The 24,339-nt window shown below is 40.9% G+C and overlaps 1 protein-coding gene across 3 annotated transcripts in view; it reads right to left on the bottom strand.

The window, feature by feature from the left end:
• The window catches only part of ACP3 (acid phosphatase 3), a 45,450-nt gene that overhangs the window by 9,135 nt on the left and 11,976 nt on the right, over positions 1-24,339 (bottom strand). For 2 of the 3 annotated variants that reach the window (XM_047876140.1, XM_047876143.1), the window contains 7 exons: positions 23,902-24,054; positions 19,116-19,214; positions 14,898-14,990; positions 13,156-13,288; positions 8,584-8,666; positions 6,641-6,744; positions 2,022-2,191 (listed from right to left, as the gene is read on the bottom strand). In XM_047876140.1, coding sequence (XP_047732096.1) covers positions 2,022-2,191; positions 6,641-6,744; positions 8,584-8,666; positions 13,156-13,288; positions 14,898-14,990; positions 19,116-19,214; positions 23,902-24,054 — 835 coding nt within the window. Of the gene's footprint in view, positions 1-501; positions 1,355-2,021; positions 2,192-6,640; positions 6,745-8,583; positions 8,667-13,155; positions 13,289-14,897; positions 14,991-19,115; positions 19,215-23,901; positions 24,055-24,339 lie in introns of those variants that run through there. The other variant, XM_047876141.1, reaches the window with a different exon arrangement.

The raw sequence follows: 24,339 nt of genomic DNA, 5'->3' as shown, positions 1-24,339 counted from the left end.
TGAGTAAGTCCTCTACCCTTTCCAGCTTCAAGCCACTAAGAGATTTGATAAATGGCTTTCTAGTACCTTGTGCTGTACCATTAGAAACTTCCATCCAAACTGACTTCACATGGTGCAATTGTTACCTCTTACAGGTAGCCCTTCCTGACATTCCTTACTGCCTCCCTCCCTCTGAATCCAGTTAACTCTTGTTCCATAGCAACCCTTGTGGTGGTAAGATATAACCCTTGTTATTCTGTGTAATATGTATCTTTTTGCTTTCCCACTGGGTTGTAAATTTCCCAAGGGTGTTTTCTTGCAAGTTCCATCTTAATAGATAAAGCAGAGCCATCCATCAGCTTAACCTTTTTCTGAAGTAGTAAAGACCGAACTAAACTCATTTTCAATGTAAAATATTCACCTAAGCCAGTCAAGATCATTTTTACTTTACATTAATATTTTCCCTCCTGTTACATTAAAAATAAAATCCCCAAACAAAAATGTAGCCCCTAAAATCTGCCCTTCACGTATTTTATTCTAATTAAACACACACACACTTTTCAAAAATCATTTTAAAAGTAATGTTTTTGAACTCCCTACTAATGACTTTATTCACTAGTTTACATTTGTCTTATTGTGGAGGAAAGTTACATGCATGGGGGAGGAAGAGTAATCAGAGAGCAGCCCTGGGGACAAATATTGCCTTGGGAAAAAATAATGCAAATAAATATATGAATCAGTGTCTCAAGTCAGTCGTTCAATGACTCATTGGGAGAGGGAATGGTTTTTCCTCTGGACTCTGGCACCCAGCGGAAACCATCTCAGAAAACATTTCATCTTTTTCTACAATGGTAACGTAGCACAGTGTTCTCTAGGCGTGTTACATCTGCCACATGGCAAATCTACAAGACTCTAAAGAGTGCCATTTGAATATGATTTCTTCTTGCATAGTGAGTAGTTTCAGCAGGGCCAGGAGTTTGCTTAGGTTTTCTGAAGATAATCGGGATCAAAACCTTACACATTCCTTTCGTCCTCAGAACAGCTATCACAGCCATACTTTCCAACATTCCGGTAAGTTTTGATCTTGAAGGCATTCAGGAACGCTCTTACATTTCTAATTTTGTTCCAGTTTGATATGTATCATACTTCCTCTCCCAAATCAACTCCACATTCAACATGTCTTACCATCTTCCAAGAGAAACCACTCATGCAGGGTACTCATCTCTGATGGTTGTGCCTAAATATTGTGCTCTCACCAAATTACTTATTTGCCAGGATGTCTGCTCTCCAAGAGCTGCCATATATATTATATACAGCAAAGTTTTATGGCAAATTTGCTTTTGGTTTCTTCAAAAGTAACATGGATTTTCCAGGGCTAAAGGATACAAAGAGGTGTTTATTTTTCAGCTTTTCTACCCAATTAGTTTTAACACAAATATATAAAGATAGTACCAGTGTCCCGGTGGAGGTGATTTCTCCAGATTGTTCCACTGTATCCATTTATCTGCCTCTCCTTGTGAGAAGGCTGGAACTAACAGTTCCAAAGCTGGTCCTCTGCCCATTTGCCTAGGATGAACTTCTTCCCTTCCTTGCTCTCACCCTAGATTGTGGATTTTGTTTGAAATCTGTTCCACTTCAGATACTTCAAGAGCAACCTCATTAATCCTGCTCAAATGAAATCTGGAAGTCCTTAAAAAAAACCAAAAGGCTCTATGTGGCCAGTTCATGGCAACCCCAAGAACTTTGATTTAAGTTTTGCCTCTAATTATATTTTGACATGATGCTTTTTTTCCGTAAACACTGAAAAAACCAAGTCAAGGTTTAGGCAAGTAGGGGCAGGGCCTCATGGAGAGGTTGGAGTTGCCTGAAGTTGGGGGGGGGGTCCCCAGAACACACAATTATCACCTCAAACCTATTTCCCTCAAAGCTGGGAGTGATGGCTGAGTGATATTCTCAAAGCACCACCTGTCTGGAGAAAGGGTATTCTGCCTTCTCTACAGAGCTCTGTATGTACACTAACCCGTAACATCCTCAGTAAGTACCTTGGTCGTTGCTTGTGGTCATACACTCCGTGGACCAGTCTTGGGGGATCACAGGGGCAACCAGCTCAGCAAACTTGGTCAGAGGACAGCTGGGAGTGCAGCCTGGCAGTGTGAGGGGATATGGTTCGTGCTGCGTCTCATTCCGATAGTACATCTCTATGAAATACTCCCTGGTGGAAGAAGGTAGAAGAGAGAGCTGTTAGTTCTGTGTTGTTGAACTGCCATTGAATATTTTCCCATCTGGCCTGTAACATGTCAGCTGTAGGACTAGGGGAAGAATATACAGGAATGAGTAGATATGAGCTAACTTAGGTGTGGGAATAGGGAGATTGGGGCCAGTGGGTCAGATCCAGAGGGTAGAAATGGGAGGACTGGTTTGTTAGATAACCAGAGGCAAAGGAGGTAGGGACCAGGAAGCTTAATCAGAGAGGGAGCTACCAGGTGGTGGTTGGGGGAGTTGGGGATGATTTGATGAGCCTTTGAGTAAGAAGTGGGGATCAGGTGGGGTGTTGGGTTTTCTTTCTCCTATTCTCTCCCCTTTATGATCCCCATTTGCTTCATTTTCTTTTCCTCTCTCAGTATTTCTTGTAGCCTTTCCCCTGAATGAAGTTGTCTCTCTTCTCCTTAGCCAGGCAATAACTTGGAAACATATGCGCTTAAATATACATCAAGATTTTATCAAAATTACATCTCAGAAAGAGGGTGTGGGTGTATACCTAGGTAATTTATACTCCCTCATCCTCAATACTTTACTTGAAAAAACAAGGTGTTGTTTCAGGAAAAACCACTGGTCTTTGCCAACCTTGTAAAACTAGTACGAGGGGCTTATGGAAGTCTTTTGCCAAACATGCGGGAGAGAAATTCAAGTAGGATTTAGTGATCATTCTTGCTGTAGTAACCTCACAACTGCCACTGTTGGTTGTTGTTATAAACAAGCCTTTAAAACATCACTTTGAAAGCCACATAAACAGTATTAACCGCAAATATTCACTTAGAGAAATGTTTTTAAAAACTTCCCAATATTATGTGAATGAGTGCTTATACCCCGGGGTAATTTTCCAGTGACAGCATCTTTTATCTCAAGATGATACGGCAAACATAACTAACAGTCAATCAAAATTCGTGATTCTCTTTCTACTGAATAGAGTTATGGCTGAAAATGGACTACATTTCCCAGACTCCCTTGTACCTAGGTGGTACCAAGTGACTACAGGTATTCCTTGGAGATGTTGTGGGTTTACTTTCAGACTACTGCAAGAAAGCAAATATCACAATAAAGTGATTGAAAGGAATTATTTGATTTCCTAGTGCATGTAAAAGTCATGTATATCCTTTATAGCAGTCTACTAACTGTGTAACAGCATATGTCTAAAAAATGTGTATAACCTAATTAAAAATACTTTATTGCTAAAAAATGCTAACTATCATCAGAGTTTTCAGTCAATTGTAATCTTTTTGCTGGTGGAGGGTCATGCCTCTGTATTGGTGACTGCTGACTCCAGGGTGGTGGTTGCTGAAGGTGAGGGTGACTGTGGCAATTTCTTAAAATAAGACAGTGAAATTTGCCACATCAGTTAGTTGACTCTTCCTTTCCTGAACAATTTCTCTGCAGCATGTGATGCTGTTTGACAGTATTTTACCCACAGAAGAACTTCCTTCAAAAGTGGAGTCAATCCTCTCTAACCCTGCCACTGCTTTATTAACTAAGTTCATGTGATATTCTAAATCCTTTGTTGTCACCTCAACAGTCTTCTCAGCATCTGCAGCAGAAGTAGGTTCATCTCAAGAAACCACTTTCTTTGCTCATCCATTCAAATTTTGTCATGAGATTGCAGCAATTCAGTCCCGTCTTCAGGCTCCACTTCTAATTCTAGTTCTCTTGCTGTTTCTACCACATCTGCACTGAAGTCTTAAACCCCAATAATCCATGAGGGTTTTGGAATCAACTTCTTCCAAACTTCTGTTAATGTTGATATTTTGACTTCTTCCCATGAATCATGAATGTTCTTAATGGCATCTAGAACAGTGAATCCTTTCAATTTGCTTGGCCCCAATCCATCAGAGAGGAATCACTAGTGTATCTATGGCAGCTACAGCCTTCCAAAAGGTGTTTGTCAAATCATAAGATTTGAAAATCAAAACTGCTCCTTGATCCATGGGCTGCAGAATGAATGTTGTGTTCTCAGGCATGAAAACATTAATCTCATTGTACATCTCCATTAGAGCTCTTGGGTGACCAGGTGCATTGTCAATAAACAGTAATATTTTAAAAGGATATTTTTCTGAGCAGGTCTCAAAAGTAGGCTTTTGTAAAATACTATTTCAGTAAACCATGTTATAAACAGATGTGCAGTCATCCAGTTTAGATTTAGCATAATTCTTAAGGGTCTTAGGATTTCCCAAGTGGTAAATGAGCACTGGCTTCAACTTAAAGTCACCAGCTGCATTAGACCCTAACGAGGGAGGCAGCCTGTCCTTTGAAGCTTTGAAGTCAGGCATTGACTTCTCTCTAGCTGTGAAAGTCCTAGATGGCCTCTTCTTCCAATAGAAGGTTGGTTCATCTACATTGAAAATGTGTTGTTTACTGCAGCCACCTTCATTAATGATCTCAGCTAGATCTTCTGGGTCACTTGCTGCAGCCTCTCCATTGGCATTTGCTGCTTCATCTTGAACTTTTATGTTATGGAGACGGCTTCTTTTCCTAGACCTCATAAACCAATCAATCTCTGCTGGCTTCCAGCTTTTCCTCTGCAGCTTCCTCCCTCTCTCAGCCCTCACAGAATTGAAGAGAGTCTGGGCTTGCTCTGGATTAGACTTTGGCTTAAAGGAATGTTGTGGCTGGTTTGATCTTTTATGGAGACCATTAAGACTTTCTCCATATAAGCAATAGACTGTTTTGTTTCCTTATCATTTATGTACTCCCTAGAGCAGCACTTTTAATTTCCTTCAAGAATTTTTCCTTTGCATTCACAACTTGGCTACCTGTGTGGCACTAAAGGTCTAGCTTTTGGCCTATCTCAGCTTTCAACATTCCTCCCTCACTAAGCTTAATCATTTCTAGTTTTTGACTTAAAGTTTGACACATGCAACTCTTCTCTTCACTTGAACACTTAGAGGCTGTTGTAGGGTTATTAACTGGCCTGATTTCAATATTGTTGTGTCTCAGGGAATAGAGAAGCCTGAGGAGAGGGAAAGACAGAGAGAGTGAGAGTAAGAGTGAGAGAGAAAGAGAGAGAGAGAGAGCGAGAGAGAGAGAGCAAGAGAGAGAGAAAATGGCCGGTTGGTGGAACAGTCAGAACACACACATTTATCTACTAAGTTCACAGTCTTATATGAATGTGGCTCACGGTGCCCCAATACAATTACAATAGTATCATCAAAGATCACTGATCACAGATCACCAAAAAAATATAATAATAGTGAAAACTTTGAAATATGGTGAGAGTTACCAAAATGTGATACAGAGACACAAAATGAGCAATTGCTGCCAAAAAAAATAGCAGCTGTCAAAAAAATTGCTTGGCACAAGTTTGCCACAAACGTTCAATTTGTAAACAATGCAACAACTATGAAGTGCAATAAAGTGAAGTACAATAAAATGAGGTATGCCTATCATTTTAGCCAGTAGAATGCAAGCAGAAGTGATATGTGGCCCTTCTGGGTTAAGGTGGTTGATAAACAGGTTGTCTTCTCTACCCTCTCATTTCTTTCTATAAGTTGCCTGCAGGTGAGCACAGCACTCTTGAAAACTATTGGTCCAAAAGATGGAAGCCTGGGGGTGCCTGGGTGGCTCAGTCGGTTAAGCATCCGACTTCGGCTCAGGTCATGATTCGGTTCGTGAGTTCAAGCCCCGTGCCGAACTCTGTGCTGACAGCTCAGAGCCTGGAGCCTGCTTCGGATTCTGTGTCTCCCTCTCTCTCTCTCTGCCCCTCTCTCTGCCCCTCTCCCACTTGCGCTCTGCGCTTTTAAATAAACATTAAAAAAATTAAAAAATAAAAGATGGAAGCCTGGGTCCCCAAATCACGCCATGGGTGAATCAACTCCTATTAGCCAGGGACATCTCTACTAGAGTATTAGATATGTGAGAAAGAAATGTCCATTGGGGTAAACCTCTGAGAATCTGAGGTTCATTTGTACAGCAGCTAAAATTACCCTTATTTGTTAATATATCTGGAAAACAGTTTTTAGGGGACTCAAAATTGACTCTAGTGGTGAAGACACAAGTTAAGATGCATACAAAGAGTTTGGATAAAATTGTTTCATGAAATCTGAAAGTGGAATAAAGCAATATTTTTAACTTAGTGAATTATTTTACATTTTACTTTAATTTTATGAGAGAGAGTCCATGAGCAGGGGAGGGATAGAGGGAGAGGGAGAATCTTATGCAGGCTCTACGCTGATGCAGGGCTTGATCTCATGACCATGAATGAGGTCATGATCTGAGCCAAAATCAAGATTCGGATGCTCAACCAACTGAGCCACCCAGGTGCTCCTTTAGTATTTGATTTTAAATTTATGTACCTAACTGAAAATTAAATATTAAAAAATATTTAAGCTAATAATAATAAAACCTGAGATCAAGTGGTATTGATTGTGAAAAGCACCTTTTAGATACCTACCCATTCTCAAGATACAATTCCATTATGTGGCAGGAAGCATAGGGAGGAAGGATTCCATTGTAAACATCTAGTGCCATCTGCAAGCCAGCCACGGTAGTATCATGCTGTGGGGATTTGAAACAAATCATTTTTGATCTTTACCTCTGGTTCAGATGTACGTTCCATAGGTAGTTTTAAGCACTTGTAGAAAACCATGATGGTTTCCGATCCAATTAAATTTGCCATAACCCCAATGACTCAAGGGGTAGAGAGGGGAAGAACTAATTTTGGTCGAGCATCTGTTGTGTGCTAGGCAGTGAGACTTAACTACATATTATTTCCATTACAAAGATGAGCAAACAGACCCAGAGATATTAAGTAACTTGCTTAATGTCATATAACCCTGAAATGGAAGAAAATAAATTTGAGTCAAGTTTTCTGCTTTTGTCCCTTGCCTTTTCTAGCGGGACATCTCTGTTTTAGCTGGTTTCACTGATTTGCATTACATTTTAAAATATTTTGGAACACATTAGTGCTAGATTGTATTTCTTCTACAGATTAGAATAATCTGTGATTTTAAAGTTGGGGAAGAATATGTAAGGTTATAAATATCAGGGAAGACAGAAATGTAAGGAAATGGAGAGCACAGCTTAAAAGTAATTGTTAAAGGTTTATCCCAGTGTGGCTGGAAGGCATAGGGGACTGGTTTTTCAGTCTTAGTTTTGCCACTAATTAACTACACAATCTTTGAAAGTCCTCAGCTTCTCTATCGACAAACGGGCATAACATTTGGTTGCCTAAATTATATGGCAGTGTACATATATTAAAAAGGGGTTAGAACTAATTTACTAGAGAAAGAAATAGAATTACAGAATTATGACTTGCCAGAAATCACACAAGTTAGAACTGGAAAGCAGATGGGAAGCTAAAAAAATTGGCAGAATGGACTGGTTTCAGGAAGCCCTTCTCCAGGAAGCACTACACTCTGTTTCATCCATAAGCTCTTTGTCTTACCCCATTTAGAACCCCTGATCATAAACAAACTTCCTTGTATCTATAGTCACCTCATCCATCTTTCTGCAGAATGGAAACATGGCTTTCTTCAGCCAAACCGCATCTGAGAAATCCTCTATCATGGAGAAGTGGGTGGGAAGCCGAGTCACCATGTTGCGTGTCCTGGTTTGCTGATCTTTGCAGACTCAGTCCATGGACGGCCATTTCAGTGCTCAATGCACCCCTCAAATCCCACCCTCCACCCCGCCAGCAGTGCCCATTTGCCTGACTCCTGCTCCAAGATGGAGGTCTTCTCTGAGACCTCTCTTTTTCTTCCTGCACCCAGTGTAGCTCTAACTTCAGGCTGCGGTCATTTGCCCCCTTCTCTCCCCTATTCCCCTTGCCACCTGGAGATTTTTATTTGGATGCTCCCTGGTGCTTCAGACCCAATTGTCTAATCATTCCCCTGCCCCAGGAGCACCTCCGTTAATGGCTCCACCCTCCTTTTGGTCTTGGAGGCTTGAAACATGGCCTTCACCTGTGGGTTTACCTCCACATCATTACTCTCTGCCTACATCTAATTCATGCTCTGCTTTTGGTTTGGAACAGAAATGATGCTTCCCCTCTCCGAGGCAAAGCTTTTACCTGTACTGCATTTCCATACTGCTTTGTATGGTATTTATGTCTTCCTGTCAGTTTTAGACTGTAAACTCAAGGGCCAGAATTAGGTGTTTAATTTTAAAATTAAAAATTTTAAATATAAAAGCAAAATAAAATTAAAAATGCCAACCACATAGGTGGTCACATATACACATATTTAGGAGACCTGACAAATCAATATTGAAAAGCTTTGAAGAGCTGTCTACTATCTGCTGGGCATTAGGGAAATGATGATGAAGAAAATGAGGCTCCCTCCTTAAAGAGGTCACTTACTGGACAAATGGATATTGATTGGAGATGAAAATACTTACTGCAGAATACATGACAAGTTTTCTGTGGTTTGATGGCCGAGTTGCACTCTTCAGGTGATTGAGGATTTCACCGACCAGGACACCTTAAAGATAGATCAACAAAGGAGCTGAACCAAACGTGGGCTTATGTTTTAGTTCCTAAACTTTGTGTTTACTCTTACTTAGTGATTCTCTCTGCCATGATTCTCAAGACTTGAGAGGAAAAGAACTAACTTTGGTTGAGCATCTATTGTGCTTTATACACATTAGTTTACTGAACCTGACTTCTATCCCCCGTTTACACCAAGGAAGCTGAGGCCTGGCGACATACAGAGAGTCATATACAGGCTGTGCAAAGAGAGCTGGATTGGCACACTGGGACCCTACCACCCCCAGGTTTTGTTAAAGCTCAAGACAGGAGGTTGAGGAACTTGAAAGGAATTACAAATGGCATTTTCAGACAGTTGTTAGCGAGTGCTCTTCTCCAGGGCAGCCGTGATGCGATAGCCTGGCACGTATTCTGTCTCCCCCTCTTGCTTCTGTTCTCTTGGTCAAACCTGTGGGAGGCTGTGGGAGAAAGCAGCTCTCTGGATGTCTGTACAAGTCATGGGCTGTTTTCTGTGGCCCATTACTCCAGGTTACCCTGGGCATCACTATTAGGGGGCAGTCAGCATCTTTCATCTAAGGAATCCATCTGTCTTCAGTAGAGGAGAGCTCTTGCCCTTCATGTTTGTTGCTCCTGAGGTGATGAAGGCGGGTACACAACTCACAGTCCCCATGTCCTTGAAGGCTGAGGGGTACCTTGGAGTGCCAGGCATGGTCTTGAGGGCATCCTGCCCCAGGAACTTCCACAACCATCATCTGAAGACTCCTTATATCTCTGGTGGTTTTTTTACTACACGTGTACTCTCCTGGCTTCCCAGTGATCAGTTCGTTTTTGTCAAGAGCAGGGCATTGATGTTAACAGATGGAAGGTCATTCTGGACTCTGTGGTCCACTCAGCAAACACACACTGAGCAGCTACCATGGGCCAGATACTATGCTAGGTGAATCAGACTCCTGCCTTCGAAAATCTCTTAAAATAGTACACAGAGACTGTTTATTCATCTATATACCAAGAGGCACAATAAAAGGCTAATTACAAAGGGAGGTAGTCTGTTCTTTCTGTAGATGCTGTGACTCCCTTGACTGGGAACGGAAGAAGCTAGATGCTGCTTCTCCAACGGGTCTACATCACTCTGCTTCAGAGAAGGTTGCTTTCTCAGAGTCCTTTAGGGATAACACCATCACCTACCAGCAACTTGCTCCGCAACAGGTACTTTGAAGCTGCCTTCAGCATTGATAATGGGAGATGATATCAGCTCTTGGTTCTGAGGTGATTGTCCACCTTGCCCCCAGAAGAAACTAGGGGTAACTACCATAGTTATCCCCGGGCTCTGACATGCCTATTATTTTGCTTTATAGGAGGGGAAACTAGGTTCAGAGACACTCAGCAACTTGTCCAAGATTCCACAACTTGTGCACAGGGGGGCTGAACTTCTCTGAACCCAGCATGTCTTAATCACTAGACTCCACTGTAGTGTGCACTAGCTTCTCCGTTCCCTGTTACATCATTTATTAACTGCATAAACCAGACAAAATATCACTGACTGGAAGACATAAACTTCCCTTCCCACACTCCTGAGCTGCAGCAGGGGCTGGCAAACTTTTTCTGCAAAGGACCAGACAGTGGACCATATGGTCTGCCATAACTGTTCACTCTTGGGTGGAAGCCCAAAACAGCCATAGTCCTACCTAAATGAATGAGTGTATCTGAGTGTCAATAACATTTTATTTATAAAAAATAGGCAGCGGGCTGGATTTGGCTTGCAGGCTATAGTTTACTAACCTGTGGTCTATAGCAAGAAGAGGTTTATATTAATACAGATGTGACCAGCCATATATTCCTAAATGAACCTTAGGGATTTTCTTGGTGTGTGTGTGTATGTGGCAAAATGTGGGTGGAGTGTGCATATTACCAAATTGTATCATCCCTAACACCAACTGGTAGAACAAAAGTTTTGGCAAAGATCAGAAGATACCAAAGTCCTGATGTTCCTGTGTGACTCTGTCACCTAGACAATATGTTTTTTTTTTCTGTAGGATTGTGTTCAGCCCCTTCATCATTCAACAAGCACGTAGTTGACAAATCTCTCTTGCCTAGCCAGATCCAAACAATAGGCTGAACTTGGGTTTTGGTAGGAATCATTCAGGAAACTATTCCCTGGTTTATCAATACACTGGACTTCTCCAGAAAACAGGGCAGGTACGTTCACAGAGAAACCAGTCTTCAAAGTCCAAGATGGAAAGAACCCCTGAGGGAAAGACTCTCACAGACAGAATCTAGATGGGGAAACTGACTGAGCAGGGAAGTTATTTCCCTGAAATGCAATCTCTAGTAGTCAAAGGAAAAAAAGAAGAGGAACAAGCTGTGAGGAAAACCCCCATTTTTTATTCCTGTACAGAGTTCTACATCTATTATTAAACTATTCTCAACTTCTGCCTGGCTTTCTCTGCCCATTTCTTCACTGTTTCTTGCATCTAGAGAAGTGCTTCTGAACTTTCATGTTTTATGAGGTACCTCAGGATTTCATTATAATGCAGATTCTGATTCATCTGGTCTGGGGTGGGGCCTGAAATTTCTGCATTTCTAACCAGAGGCTTGGTGAGGCTGAGATTACTGCCCCATGGACTGCATTTTGAGAAGTGAGAGGCTGAATTCCTCAGCCCATCACGACTAGGTTGAGGGACCTCAATCAAGAACCCTGTCTCTACCATCTGATGTGGCTTGGGATGGAGTCACACTTCTAAGGCCTGGTGGTTCAGGAATAAGACCTGGTGTATGTGTAGTCAACAAGGCCCAACTTCCACCCTCTGTCTCCTTTCCTGTTTAGCACATCAGATTGGGCTGCTTCCTGGTCTCTGTCCCTACACCCAGCCCTGAATGAACATCTGCCCAGTCTGGTCCAACAACCAGGATGCTTTGCCTCTGTGTATTCTCCTGGGGCTCTGCTGAACTTGTCCTGACCCCGCCAGTGAATAGGGTCTGGCAATGGTTGGAGTCTTGATGTGATTGCCCTTTTTTTTCTCAAACTGTCTAGAATATATGACCTGGAAATTCTAATCCTGTGGCTTAGAATTTCTTCACTGTTATGTCAACCTGCCATAATGGACTATCTTACTCTCCATCCTTACTTTTATTTATTTTGAGAGAGAGAGAGAAGAGAGAGAGAGAAAAAGCAGGGGAGGGGCAGACAGAAGGAGAGATAGAATCCCAAGCAGACTATACAATCATTGCAAAGCCCGACATGGGGCTCGAACTCACAAACTGTGAGATCGTGACCTTAGCCAAGATCAAGAGTCAGATGCTTAACTGACTGCGCCACCCAGGCGCCCCTCTCCATCCTTACTTTTATTTTTTTATTTTTTAATTTTTTTTTTAATTTTTTTCCCAACGTTTATTTATTTTTGGGACAGAGAGAGACAGAGCATGAACAGGGGAGGGACAGAGAGAGAGGGAGACACAGAATTGGAAACAGGCTCCAGGCTCTGAGCCATCAGCCCAGAGCCCGACTCGGGGCTCGAACTCACGGACCGTGAGATCGTGACCTGGCTGAAGTCGGACGCTTAACTGACTGCGCCACCCAGGCGCCCCTCCATCCTTACTTTTAATGCCTATATTAACAACACCTGAATCTGACGCTTCCTTTGGTATCTTGGCTTGGCCACCCAACTCCCCTCAGAATCCTTATCCTGATTATAAGGATTTGGCATCCTCTTGCCTGGTCTACCTTTGTTATGATAGGATGTCCTACACAATGAAGGGCCAAATCCAGCTGAAAGGAGGCATCACTGAGAAATAAACACCTTCCACCCCCAATGGGAACATTTAAGCTGTGTCATAAACTTGTCAGTTGCAGTATGTGTTAATCTACAGGACACAATTAGCCTGCAAAATATGTTTTATTAACTTAAACAGTGGATACCACCAAGAATTTTGGGAAAATGGGCCCCTTTTGTCATACTTCCCCCTTGAAAAATTCATACTATAGGCCACCAGACACAATTGCTTTTCATGGAGCTCTGATACAAAATCATTGAGGCACCTGGGTAGCTCATTTGGTTAAGCCCTTACTTCAGCTCAGGTCATGATCTTATGGTTCGTGAGTTCGAGCCCTGTGTCAGGCTCCGTGCTGACAGCTGGAGCCTGGAGCTTGCTTTGGATTCTGTGTCTCCCTGTCTCTCTCTGCCCCTCCCCTGCTCATGCTCTTTCTTTCTCAAAAATAAACATTTAAAAAGTTAAAACAACAACAATAAAAGCCTTAATTGTTTGAAAGGATGAAAAGTATCATTTACCTTTATCCCAAAGCTTCCATTTTCCAGATAGGAAAACTAAGGCCCAAGTGGGCAATGTTAATGAGTATAAAAACACATAATGTTTACTGACAGTATATTATGTACCAGGTACTATTTGCCCTAAGCTTTTTGAATACATACGTATATATCACTCAACCACAAATCCAATACGCTCCTTTCACTTTCTTATATACTTACCCCCCTGCAGTCTAGATTTTTCTTTCTGCTTGTGAATTCCATAGACAGACAGGATGGACAATTCTGATAATTCTTTCAACTTAGTCATGGTGTCCTCTGTGGCCCAGGAGGGTAAAGTGAAATTGTGAACACTCTGTAGCAGAGAAAAAGGGAAGAAAATGTGTATTTTTATTTGTTAACTTTTTTGTCCTCTTTCCACCACAAGAACTCCTGGGTCTAGGCTTTCTTGTCCTGACATTTGTCTCTAGGAAACCTTTCCTTTGTGATAAGTAGTGGTATTAATTTTCAGAAGAAAAATTCACAGGGACTAATTTGCCCCTTCCTACCAAGCCCATAGCTTTTGGCTTAACTGTGGGTCCAAAGGATGATTCCTATTTTGCAAAGTAAGGGTGAGATAGGGTAAAAATGTACCTCATTCCTTTATGAAAGGTTTAGAAATCTATTAACCTGTGGGGAAGGTGACACTGACAAGGTTTGATGATGTTTTCCTCAAAGCTGAAAGAACGTCCTGAGAGGATAGCTGGGAGAGGCAATATATTTCTGGAACCTTCAGTACCAGACCCCCACTCCCATTAGCTCCAGTTCACTGACTCCCAAGAAAGTGCACTGTATATACAGTAGACTCTTTGTGAAACTTTTTAAACGGATGAACAAGCTGTATAGCATGGTGGGTAAAGGCTTTGTGCCAATATTTATTACTTGCTATGAAAAACTGATTAAGACTCCCCTAGATTCGAAACAGGAGAGACAGAGAGACAGAGAATTCTTGAAAGAGGAGATCAAAGTGGAGTGGCCCAGAGAGGAAATAAGTGGGAGGGAGGAGAAAAGGAAACCACGCACCACACCCACATTATAGAACAGCTCAAATCAACCCAGGGTAAGGAAGAAAGAAAAGAAATTAAGACTTGAACCAAAATGTGGGCTCTTGTCCCCACTAAGGAGTCTTTTGTAAAGCTAACGAATCTTCCTTGAAACAGGGGCTAATGATAAAGTGAAAATATTGGGAGAGTCATGTGTACTTTTAGGCAATGAACTCGATCATGAAAGGGGACAAACTGTGTCATTTGTTACTAAGATGAACTATGAAAGTAACTGCTGTCCCCAGACATTCATGATGGCCTCAAGATCAGAGGTGGCTGTAAATCGTGTGGGTGGTCAGAATTTTGCCCCAGGATTCAGGGAGCCTGGTAGGGAAAACAGGATTATAGAGTACCCCTTTGGGCCAGTAGGTGGTGCATAGTGAGTGAAAAATACCATGTAGGCTTGAAAACCTCAAAGGTCATTGATCCAGCTACAGAGTTTATTTCGTATGCATTGTACCGCAAGGAAGAGATTCCCGATAAACCAATTTCAATAACCTGGTTTCAAGTTGGCTTGCTTATTTCTATATCCAGAAATGAGGTGCCTTTTTTCCCCTGTCTATTCAATAACATTGCTGCTTTCATTAAAATCCATGACAGGAGCCCAGCATTCCTGAGTGACTGAAAAATAAGTACACGGCAAGGCACAGAAGAAAAGCAATTTTGCGTGCAATTTTCTAAAGGGTGAAAACATAAATAATGGAGAGAAAAAGTCAGAATTTTTAAGTCCATATAAATAAGTCTTGAATTATGTTTCAATGTCAAAGGAAGCATAAGTAACATATCTGCCAAAAAGTGAAAGAAAATGTATTCATCTGTCTCAAAATAGGCAGGGGTCATAAAATCAGATTGCAGGTTAATCTTTGATAATTTTTCTTTTACCTCACAAAATAAAGGGTCATAGACTTTAGTCCACATTCCAAAAAGGTCCCGGGTATGGTATCCTGTAAATGTTGGCAAGGTTTCTATAAAATCCTGAAACACACACAGAGGGAGAAAACATTTCTACATTAGAGACTCTTAATTTCAGCATTATGAATATTTGGGGCTAATTTTGTTGTGGGGAGTGCCCTATGTTTTGTAGGACATTTGGCTGTCTCCCTGACCTGTATCTACCAGATGAACAGCATGGCATCATCCCTCATCCCTCAGCTGTGACAACCCAAAGTGTCTCCAAACATTCCTAATGTTCCCTGTGGGGCAAATTTGCCCCCATTGAGAGCTGTGCTGTTCTTCACATGAAAGTGAACCTGGAATATTGGCTGTGGTAATACAAACCTGAAGAATTTTACGAACGCTAATTGATTACTTAAAAAAAAATTTTTTTTAACATTTATTTATTATTGAGAGACAGACACAGAGCGTGAGGGGGAGAGGGACAGAGAGAGAGGGAGACACAGAATCCGAAGCAGCTCCAGGCTCTGAGCTGTCAGCACAGAGCCCGACGCGGGGCTCGAACTCACTAACTGCGAGATCATGACCTGAGCTGAACTCGGTCGCCCAACCAACTGAGCCATCCAGGCACCCCACTAATTGATTAGTTTTAATGATTACATTAAAATGTGGGCACATGCTGGCTTACTGCCACGTGCTCCTGGTTTGTCTTGGAACCAGGCCAAGTGTACTACCTCAAATGTTTTTTTGGAAATAGGTGAAGTATAACTCACATATACAAATGACTGGTCAAGGTGGGAAGGGGAAGCAGGTCTTAGGCCAACACACCTCAGGAATATACAGCAGAAACTGGACCTGATATCTGGCGATCAATCAAATTTGGGAGGGATGCACACATTTCTCTAGATTCTGGATTATTCTTGTATTGTCATGATAATGACACCTACTGTTCAGCTACCTGCCTGATGGATTCGGCAGCAATTTCTGGGAATCCTTTTGAAAGATATTATATGGTGGATAAATTTTCTAGGAAAATATAATTTGCCAATATTAACCTAAACAAATCTTCTTAAAATAAATTAATTATTAAAGATCCCCCCTCTAAATGAAACGAAACCAAACCAAGTAACAGCTCTGGGGCCAGATAACTTTACAGAGGAATTCTACCAAGATTTTCAAGAGTAAGTTATTCTAATGCTGTTTTAACTGTTATAGAGTGTAGAAAAAGAAAAAAAGAACAAACTTCCAAAACATTTTTCTGAGTAAGTGCAACACTGACACTGACAAAAGACTGGCCAGAAAACTATAGTCCAATGGTGCTTTGAATATGAATACAAAAGGTCTAAGTAACATATTAACAAATAATTCAATATCCAAAGAAAGGGCTTGATTCTAGACATGTAAAGATGACTCAATAGTAGCAAATCTATGAAAATAATTAATCTTAGTAATTGATCCAAGGAGTAAAATAACTTAATTATATTTAAATAATGTTAAAAAGACTTTTCAAAAAATTAAACACCACTATTGATTAAAAACAACCAACAAAATAGGAAAGATAGCTATTTCCTTAACTTGATACAAATATCTTTATTTGGTCCTAAAGCCAACATGCTTAATAGATAAAAAATAAGACAAAGATGTCCTCTGCCAATACTATTATGTCATACCGTACTTTAAGTATTGGCCAGTGCAAATATGCACAAGAAATCAGAGGCATAAATACTGGAAAAATAGAGATAAGCCATATTTGTTTGCAGATGTTATAAGCCTGGAGCAAACTTAACAATAAATGTAAAGACTTAAATGAAGAAAACCTTAAAAAATTCCTAAAGATAAGGGGCACCTGGGTGACTCAGTTGGCTAAGCATCCAACTCTTGATTTTGGCTCACAGGTTCATGAGTTCGATCCCTGCATCAGGCTCCTGATGCTGATAGTGCAGAGACTGCTTGGGATTCTTTCTCTCTCTCATCTCTGCCCCTCCCGTGCATGCTCTCTCTCTCAAAATAAATAAATAGACTTGAAAAAAAAATCTTGAAGATGAGAACAAATAGTAACATGTACCATGTTCTTAGAAAGGAAGACTCAATATCATAGAATTGCAAATTCTCCGAGTTAATATATAAATTTAATCTGACTCCAATAAAAACACTAAAAAGTGAAAAAAAAGTGGTTTTGGAACTCAGACAAGTGGACTCTAAAGTTCACAAAGAAAATAAAAACATAGTCATGAAAAACCAGAAAAGTAGAGAGTGAAGCGTGACAAGCCTTTTAGATATTAAAGCCTGTATAAATGTTACTAAGTGTAACAGCGTAGTTTTGGCTAATGAAACATAAAAATAATTGAATAAAAATTCCAGCTACAGACCACATACACTGGGGAATTTTAATATATATAATAAGAAAAAGGTGGGAAAAAGAGGAACTGTTCAATAAATAGTGACAGGGTGATTAGGGAAATATGGAAAAACTTAAGCAGGTTACAAATTTCACAGCTCACACCAGCATAAACTATAAATGGGTCCACTATGTAAATGTATGATAGAGTGGAATTAGAAGAAAACATTGAAGACTTCCTTTATTACCTAGGAGTGGGAAAAACTTTTCTAAATATGACTACAAATATACAAACCATATATGAATGCATCAGCACACTTAAGATTATGCCCTAGCAAAAACACTGTAAACAACGTCAATAGGCAAACAATAGAAATAATGCCCTTTATGGAACAGGAAAAAAATGTCAAAATACAGGGAGAAAGCTCCTAAAATTTATAGAAAAGAGAAAAGCAATAACTCAAAGGATAAATGGTAAAGGGATATGAAGACAACAAGAAATACAAGACATTTAACTAGATAAAGATATCCAAAGTTCACTCATCATAAGAGAAAAGTACTATAGCACAATGCTCTATAATGATGATGGTACTGGGCTTCCTTGTCTTGTTCCTGACTTTAGAGGGGATGCTTCTAATGATAACATTTTTTAACATACAGATTGGCAAATCTCCTCAAAGTTGTCTACATATTGTTGGCAAGGCTATAGAGAAACAGGCAATCTTGTGCATTGTTGACAGGGGTAGCCATTAGTATAATCACTTTGGAGGATATTTTGATAATATTTCCAATTGCCCCAGATTTTCTACTTCTGGGATACTATTCCACAGATATTCTTGCGAAATGATTTAGATGCACAAGATATTCATACAGACTGTAAATGACTGGAAATGACTCACTTGTCTATCAATATGAACTGGTTAAAGTATGGGAGGTCCATGAATTCAAATGCAGTTATAAAAAAATGAGGAAGCTCTTTATGTACACATATAGAAATATTTCTAAGATCTATTGTTAATTGAAAAAAACCCAAAGTGTCCAACCTTGTGAATATAGTATACCACTTTTGTGTAGCAAAGAGGAAACCACCAAAATATATTCATATTTATTTGCATATGCATAAAGAAACTGCAAGACTTTATAAGAAAATACTACCAGCAATTACCTGTGGGGTCTTTAAGAGACTTTCCACTGTATTTAATGTATTAGAGATTCAAAATATTATTTTTTCTTAAAAAATACTTTTTAACGTTTATTTAGTTTTGAGAGACAGAGAGAGAGCACAAGTGGGGAAGGGGCAAGGAGAGAGTAAGACATAGAATGCAAAGCTCTGAGCTGTCAGCACAGAGACCGATGCGGGGCTTGAACCCACAAACCATGAGATCATGACCTGAGCTGAAGTCGGATGTTTAACCAACTAAACCACCCAGGTGCCCCCAAAATATTCTTAAAAGTATGAAGCATTATACCTATCTTTTGCATAGTATTAAAAAGGGGTATTTTGCAAAGTGGAAACATAAAAAAGATTATCCTTTATGTTTGAAGATAAATGGTCCCAACCCCTCAACCGCAATAAGGCAGATCATTTTAGACTTGCATTTATTCTGACCTAGCTATGCAATTTCGTCTGACTCCTTCAGACACACGGGTATAGGATTAGAAAGGGACTGGCTTCGTTATTAGTTTGTGGTCTCACACAGGGAAGGGGACGGGGTAGAGATGACTGACCCTCACTAAACATTTTAACCCATTGCTATAACCAGCCACTGGCAGACATATTCCTCCCACATGTTTAAGAAGCTGGAGTTTCATCCTTTGTCTTTGGCCCTTTCACTCCTGCACACCACTAAGTGACACCATTTTTTAACCTTATAAGGATGCAGCCTCTTCTGGAATTCCTCCGATTTGAGAGTCTCATCCTTAAGTTCTTTAAACCGAGGGCAGTCCCCGAAAGGCAGGTACAGCAACTGAGGACAAAAGAAAAATCATAAATTCTTTGTTGGAAGAACTTTTCACTAAAGAAGCAGTAGACATATTTTAAGCCTCATTAGGTACAAAGCGACCTGAATAAAAGATTAAAATGTGTTTTCAGCTGAAAGGAAATTCTAAAATTGAGGAAAAGGAGATAAATGGTCTGTAGGTCTTAAAGAGTAGGATATGTACCCAGAACTGAAAAGCTTTCTTTTTCTTCTTTCATGAATTTGCCTAAGTAGGACTATATCATTGGTAAAAGAGTCACACTTCCTGGTTTTCCATGTTGATATGATTATCTTGCTTCCTACTGGACGTCTTTCATTTCTAGCACAAATTGCACATGTATGTGCACATGCACCCCCTCCCCCCCCCCCACCCCACATAAGTATGGAGAAATGAATAAGAGGTTCTGGAAAGAATCTTAAGAGATTGATTAACCATTCATTGACTTGGATTCTTGCAAGTTCGCAGGCTGTTAAAATAAGGGCATATACTAAATATGTAGAAAAATACATTTAAAAACCCATTATGAGGACAAAGGGATGAGTTTAAATTCAACAATCTTTTGTAGTCTTAATATAACCTACAGGTTGGTGACTCTTCAGCTTATTTTGCTGCTCTGACTTTTCATTTGTGGCTGGTCTCGTATTTCCAGCCTTCGGTGGACATCACTACTTGGATGTTTCTTTCTCCTCAAGTTTAACATGTACAAAACTGAACTCAACTTCATTTTTAACCATTTTACTTCTGTAATCTCCTTAATTTTGCAATGGTAACATTTATCATCCTATTTCATAGACTACTCAGTTGTTTGTTTACTTTCAAAATATATCCAAAATAGACCCCTCTTCATTTTATTCAATGTTCCCTCCCAGTCCAAACCACCGTAACCTGTGCTTCAATTAATGCAAGGGTCTGCTATTTGGTCAGTAGGCATCCACTCTTTCTACCTTCACAATTCATTCTCCACACTGCAGTTACTCTAATCCTTTTCACATCATCTATCTATCTATCTATCTATCTATCTATTTCTGAGAGAGACAGAGACAGCATGGGCAGAGGAGGGGTAGAAAGCGAGCAAGAGAGAACCGCAAGCAGGCTCTGCACTGACAGCACAGAGCACGATGTAGGGCTCGAACTCATGAAACCATGATTTCACAACCTGAGCCGAAACCAAGAGTTAGACATTTAACTGACTGAGCCACCCCAGGTGTCCCTCGCGTTTCATTTTTATAAACACAAATCTTTCCAAAGCATCAATCAGACCACACCATTCTGCAGTTTATAACTTTCACTGGCTTTCATCTTACTTGCTAGAATCCAAACTCAGCTAAGTCTAGAGATCTCGTTGCCCTGCTTTCCTGCTACTGCCCCTTCACCCACTCCTCTCCAGCAACACTGTCGGGCTCCTTACTATCCCCTGAGCTCACAGGCTTGGGGGCGCTGCAGACGGTCCCCTGCCTGAGACTGTGCCCCCGGTGACTCTCACCAGCCTCTTCTAGCCATTCTTTCTTGCTTTATCTTCTTCAAAGACCTCATCGCCATTTGAAATCGTTACTATTTTTTACTTCTTTATCATCTGTTTCCTATAAAATACAAACTCGAGGACAGTCAGGATCTTGTTTCTCTTGTTCACTGCTGTGTTGACAATGCCTCGAACAGAACCTGGCATATGAGTAGCTACTCAGGAAACTTGTTTTCTTAATAACTTGCTTCCTGACTCTGTCTCATTTGTCTTACTTTGCTTTCTTTCCTCTAATGTCTTTAGCATCTAATTTCAGACCTTCATCTCCTCATTGCTGAATTGCTTCCCCAGATATTCTCAGATGCTCCAGTATCCTTTGCTTCCCAACCACTGTCAGACAGGTGCCTCAGACCACCACTTATCATGTGTGCATGGTACTGAAGAATGAACGTGCACAGGTTTCTTTTATGTCTGCTGCTTTACATCTTCATTTCCCTGCATGACTTTCTAATTTTTCCACAGAACGAATGACACTGTGAAGGGAAAAGGGACAGGGCTATTCATTTAAAGGCCTAGGTTTCAATGAATTACTCAACCTTCCTAGTCTTTAGTTTTCTCATCCCACACATTGAAATGAGAGAGGCTGAAAATAAGTGGGATAATCACCTAAACATCTGACCAGCATTTTGTAATTAACAAAAATTTTCATTTCTTAATCAACTGGGTTTTCATGAATCGTCATGAAATAGGTGGGTGCTGTTGTTCCCACGTTACAGAAAAGGACACTGATTGGTGGGGGGGTGACTTGAGGTCAAGTGTCTGAAATGGTAGTTGGCTCTCAGACCTAGGGTTCTCCAGCTTTAAATGCAGCCTTCCTTCTTTTTTTCAGTTTATTTATTTGGGAGGAGGGGGTAGTGGGGAGGGGTAGAGAGAGAGGATCCCAAACAAGCTCCATGCTGTCAGCGCAGAGCCCGACATGGGGCCTGATCTCATGAACCATCAGATGATGACCTGAGCTGAAATCAAGAGTCAGACGCTTAACTGATGGAGCCACCCAGGCACCCCTAATGCAGCCCTCCTATATCACACTGCCACTTAGTCCCAAGATTCCCCCTGGCTATTCAATTTGGATTCTTTAATCTGTGTCCAATATAGTTATTCAGCCATTTTCATTCTTTCTAAATACGAACTCTGGACACAGAAGGGCAAGCCCTCTGTATATTCACCCACTGCCATGTTTTGGGGCTGCTTTCTTCTCCTTTCCTTCCTTCCTCCAAGGTCTGGTGCGAGCTCTCACTCCCTCCACGAAGACTCTGTCATTACGGGCTGCCCTGTGCAGCTCCATGTGTGTGTTTCTCTGGGCTCCTCCAGCACAGGCAGCTTATACTTGGATCATCAACCCACCACTTGTATTGTGGTCTGCACGTGTCACACATGCGAGTCTTTTGTAATCAAGTGGATGATAAATTAGGGAAGGAACCTGGCCTTATATTTCTCTTTGGCACTTAGCACAGCTCTGGGAATAACTGTGTGTTGATTGATTTTGTCAGATTTCTTAGCTGATGTTAGAACTGTTTTCATCTTAGCACGTAGCTGGAAGCCATGATAATCTTGCTTGCTTCTCTCTCCCTCGCTCTCCTTGTTTCTCTTTTCCTCTTCTAATAGCTCCTATATTCTCTTTACTACATAATTTAATTACTAGCTTTCAGGATTAAGGGTTAAACAGCTACCTTGGTCTGCACCGGCTAAATTTGGTTCTGCTGTCCAGTGTCTATCTTTGCAGAAAAGGCTGTGGCAAATGTGATTTTTTTTTTCTTTTTGGAAGACAATATTCACCAACTCCTAAGAACACTGATCATCATAATATTTTACTCCTGATTCTGTTGAAGAAAAAGAGGTACAAATAAATCATCCTATCTTTTCAGGAAACATCAGAATGACTGGTTAAAGTAGAGTTACCTGGAGTGAGGTTGACAGGCTCAGGCTGTTTCTACAAAGTATTTGGGAAATATTCTTACGTCATTAGATGCAACAGTTCAGTCAAATGTCTAGGAGTACTGGCAGGGCAAAGAGGACAGTGGCCTGCCCCAGGGGGTCTCTGGGCAACAATCCGGGTGCAGAAGTTGTGCTAAGCCCCAGCTACAGAGAAATGACATGGTCATGCTTACAATGTGACTGCAGGGGAATCATGATGGATTCCTTGTCCCAAACTATTTCCTTCATCTAGTCTTAAATCACGCATCTGGGAGATTAGTTAGATGTATTTAATACTATTAAAATAAAGCAATTCCTCTGAAAATGTTAAAGAGTTCTTGGTCCCTCCTATGCAGTGCAAATAATTTTGAGAGCTTCTCTTATATAGCCTCATTCAGGCAGCTTGGTTTATGGTACTGGTTCTCACACTCAGCTGTCCACTGGAAACATCTAGGGAGATTATTTTAAAAGTACTCATATCTGCGTCCCAGCCTCAGATATTCTGATTTGTTGTGGAGAGTGCCTTAGGTGCCAGGATTTAAAACATTCTCAGGTAATTCTAATATAATAACTTTGAGAACCACTATTTTACAGGGAAAGAAATTGCTCTGGAATGACCCAGGCCTGGTTCTAGTCCCAGTTGTGATGCTTACCAGCTTTGTGGCATTGAGCCCATTTTATTTATTTTTCTGAGTACTTATATCCCTGGATATAAAAGGAGAACACTAATATTGTCCGTTCAACATTGTTACAAAAGGTAATATGATGACACATATAAAGTGCTAGTCACTAACTAGGTACTCAAATCTTTCTTTTTTCCCCTACCTTGGAATGAGAGTTTCATGTGGGGATGGGTGTTTTGTAGGGAGAGAGGTCTTAGAGTGTTCTGGAAGAAAGAGACCCCTATGCGGGGCGCCAAAAGCCTGGGAATTGAAGGTAGAACAAGGGGAACCCCGTGTGTGTGCATGTGTGTGTGTGTGAAGATGGAAAGGGATGAACTGCCATTCGGTGAAAGAGTAGCACAACAAAGTAGATGATAAAGATCCAAGCTGAGATTCTTTTCCTACTCTCTATTGCCTGGGGCTTTCTGTGTCCTACTTTGTCCCTTGTACCTTTATTAGAAAAGGATTGAGATCGCACAGACCAAGCAGTGTCCAGACCTCCAAGCCCACAAGTACTGGACAACCTGCCTTCCTCCTCCTCAGCCCCAGGGGATGTCCTGGTTATCCCAGAATACTGACCCGATCTTCAGAAAGAGAGATTGTGTGCACCGGGATGGGCTGCCATGGTAGGCTGGGATTCCAGATGCTGATACCCTCTGGGGGAAATAGGCCTGCAAGGTTTGTCATAGCACTCATCAAAGTCCGGTCAACGTCCGTGCTTTGAATGTAAACCTAGAGTGGGGAAAATCAAAGGAGAATCCAACCAGTTGGAACTGTGGGTTTTCCACTGTGGAGTGAAGAGTATTTTTGAGAAAGGCCAGGACCCTCACACCAAAACATTAGCATCATGATCGTAGTATCTATGGAGATAGAGACAGTATGATGAGAATGCCAGATGGTATGTCAATAGCTGAATTGACAAAAGAGATCAATTAAGTGGTGGCTACTTGCCAAGCCAAAGTATTTGCCAATAGTTATCCATAAATTTTTGAACTTATTCATATTCATAAATTTTTT

Source organism: Prionailurus viverrinus, chromosome C2 (assembly GCF_022837055.1).
Source record: "Prionailurus viverrinus isolate Anna chromosome C2, UM_Priviv_1.0, whole genome shotgun sequence".
Lineage (NCBI taxonomy): Eukaryota > Metazoa > Chordata > Mammalia > Carnivora > Felidae > Prionailurus > Prionailurus viverrinus.
Note: the sequence above shows the minus strand (reverse complement) of the source record. Positions and strands in the feature narration are given on the sequence as shown.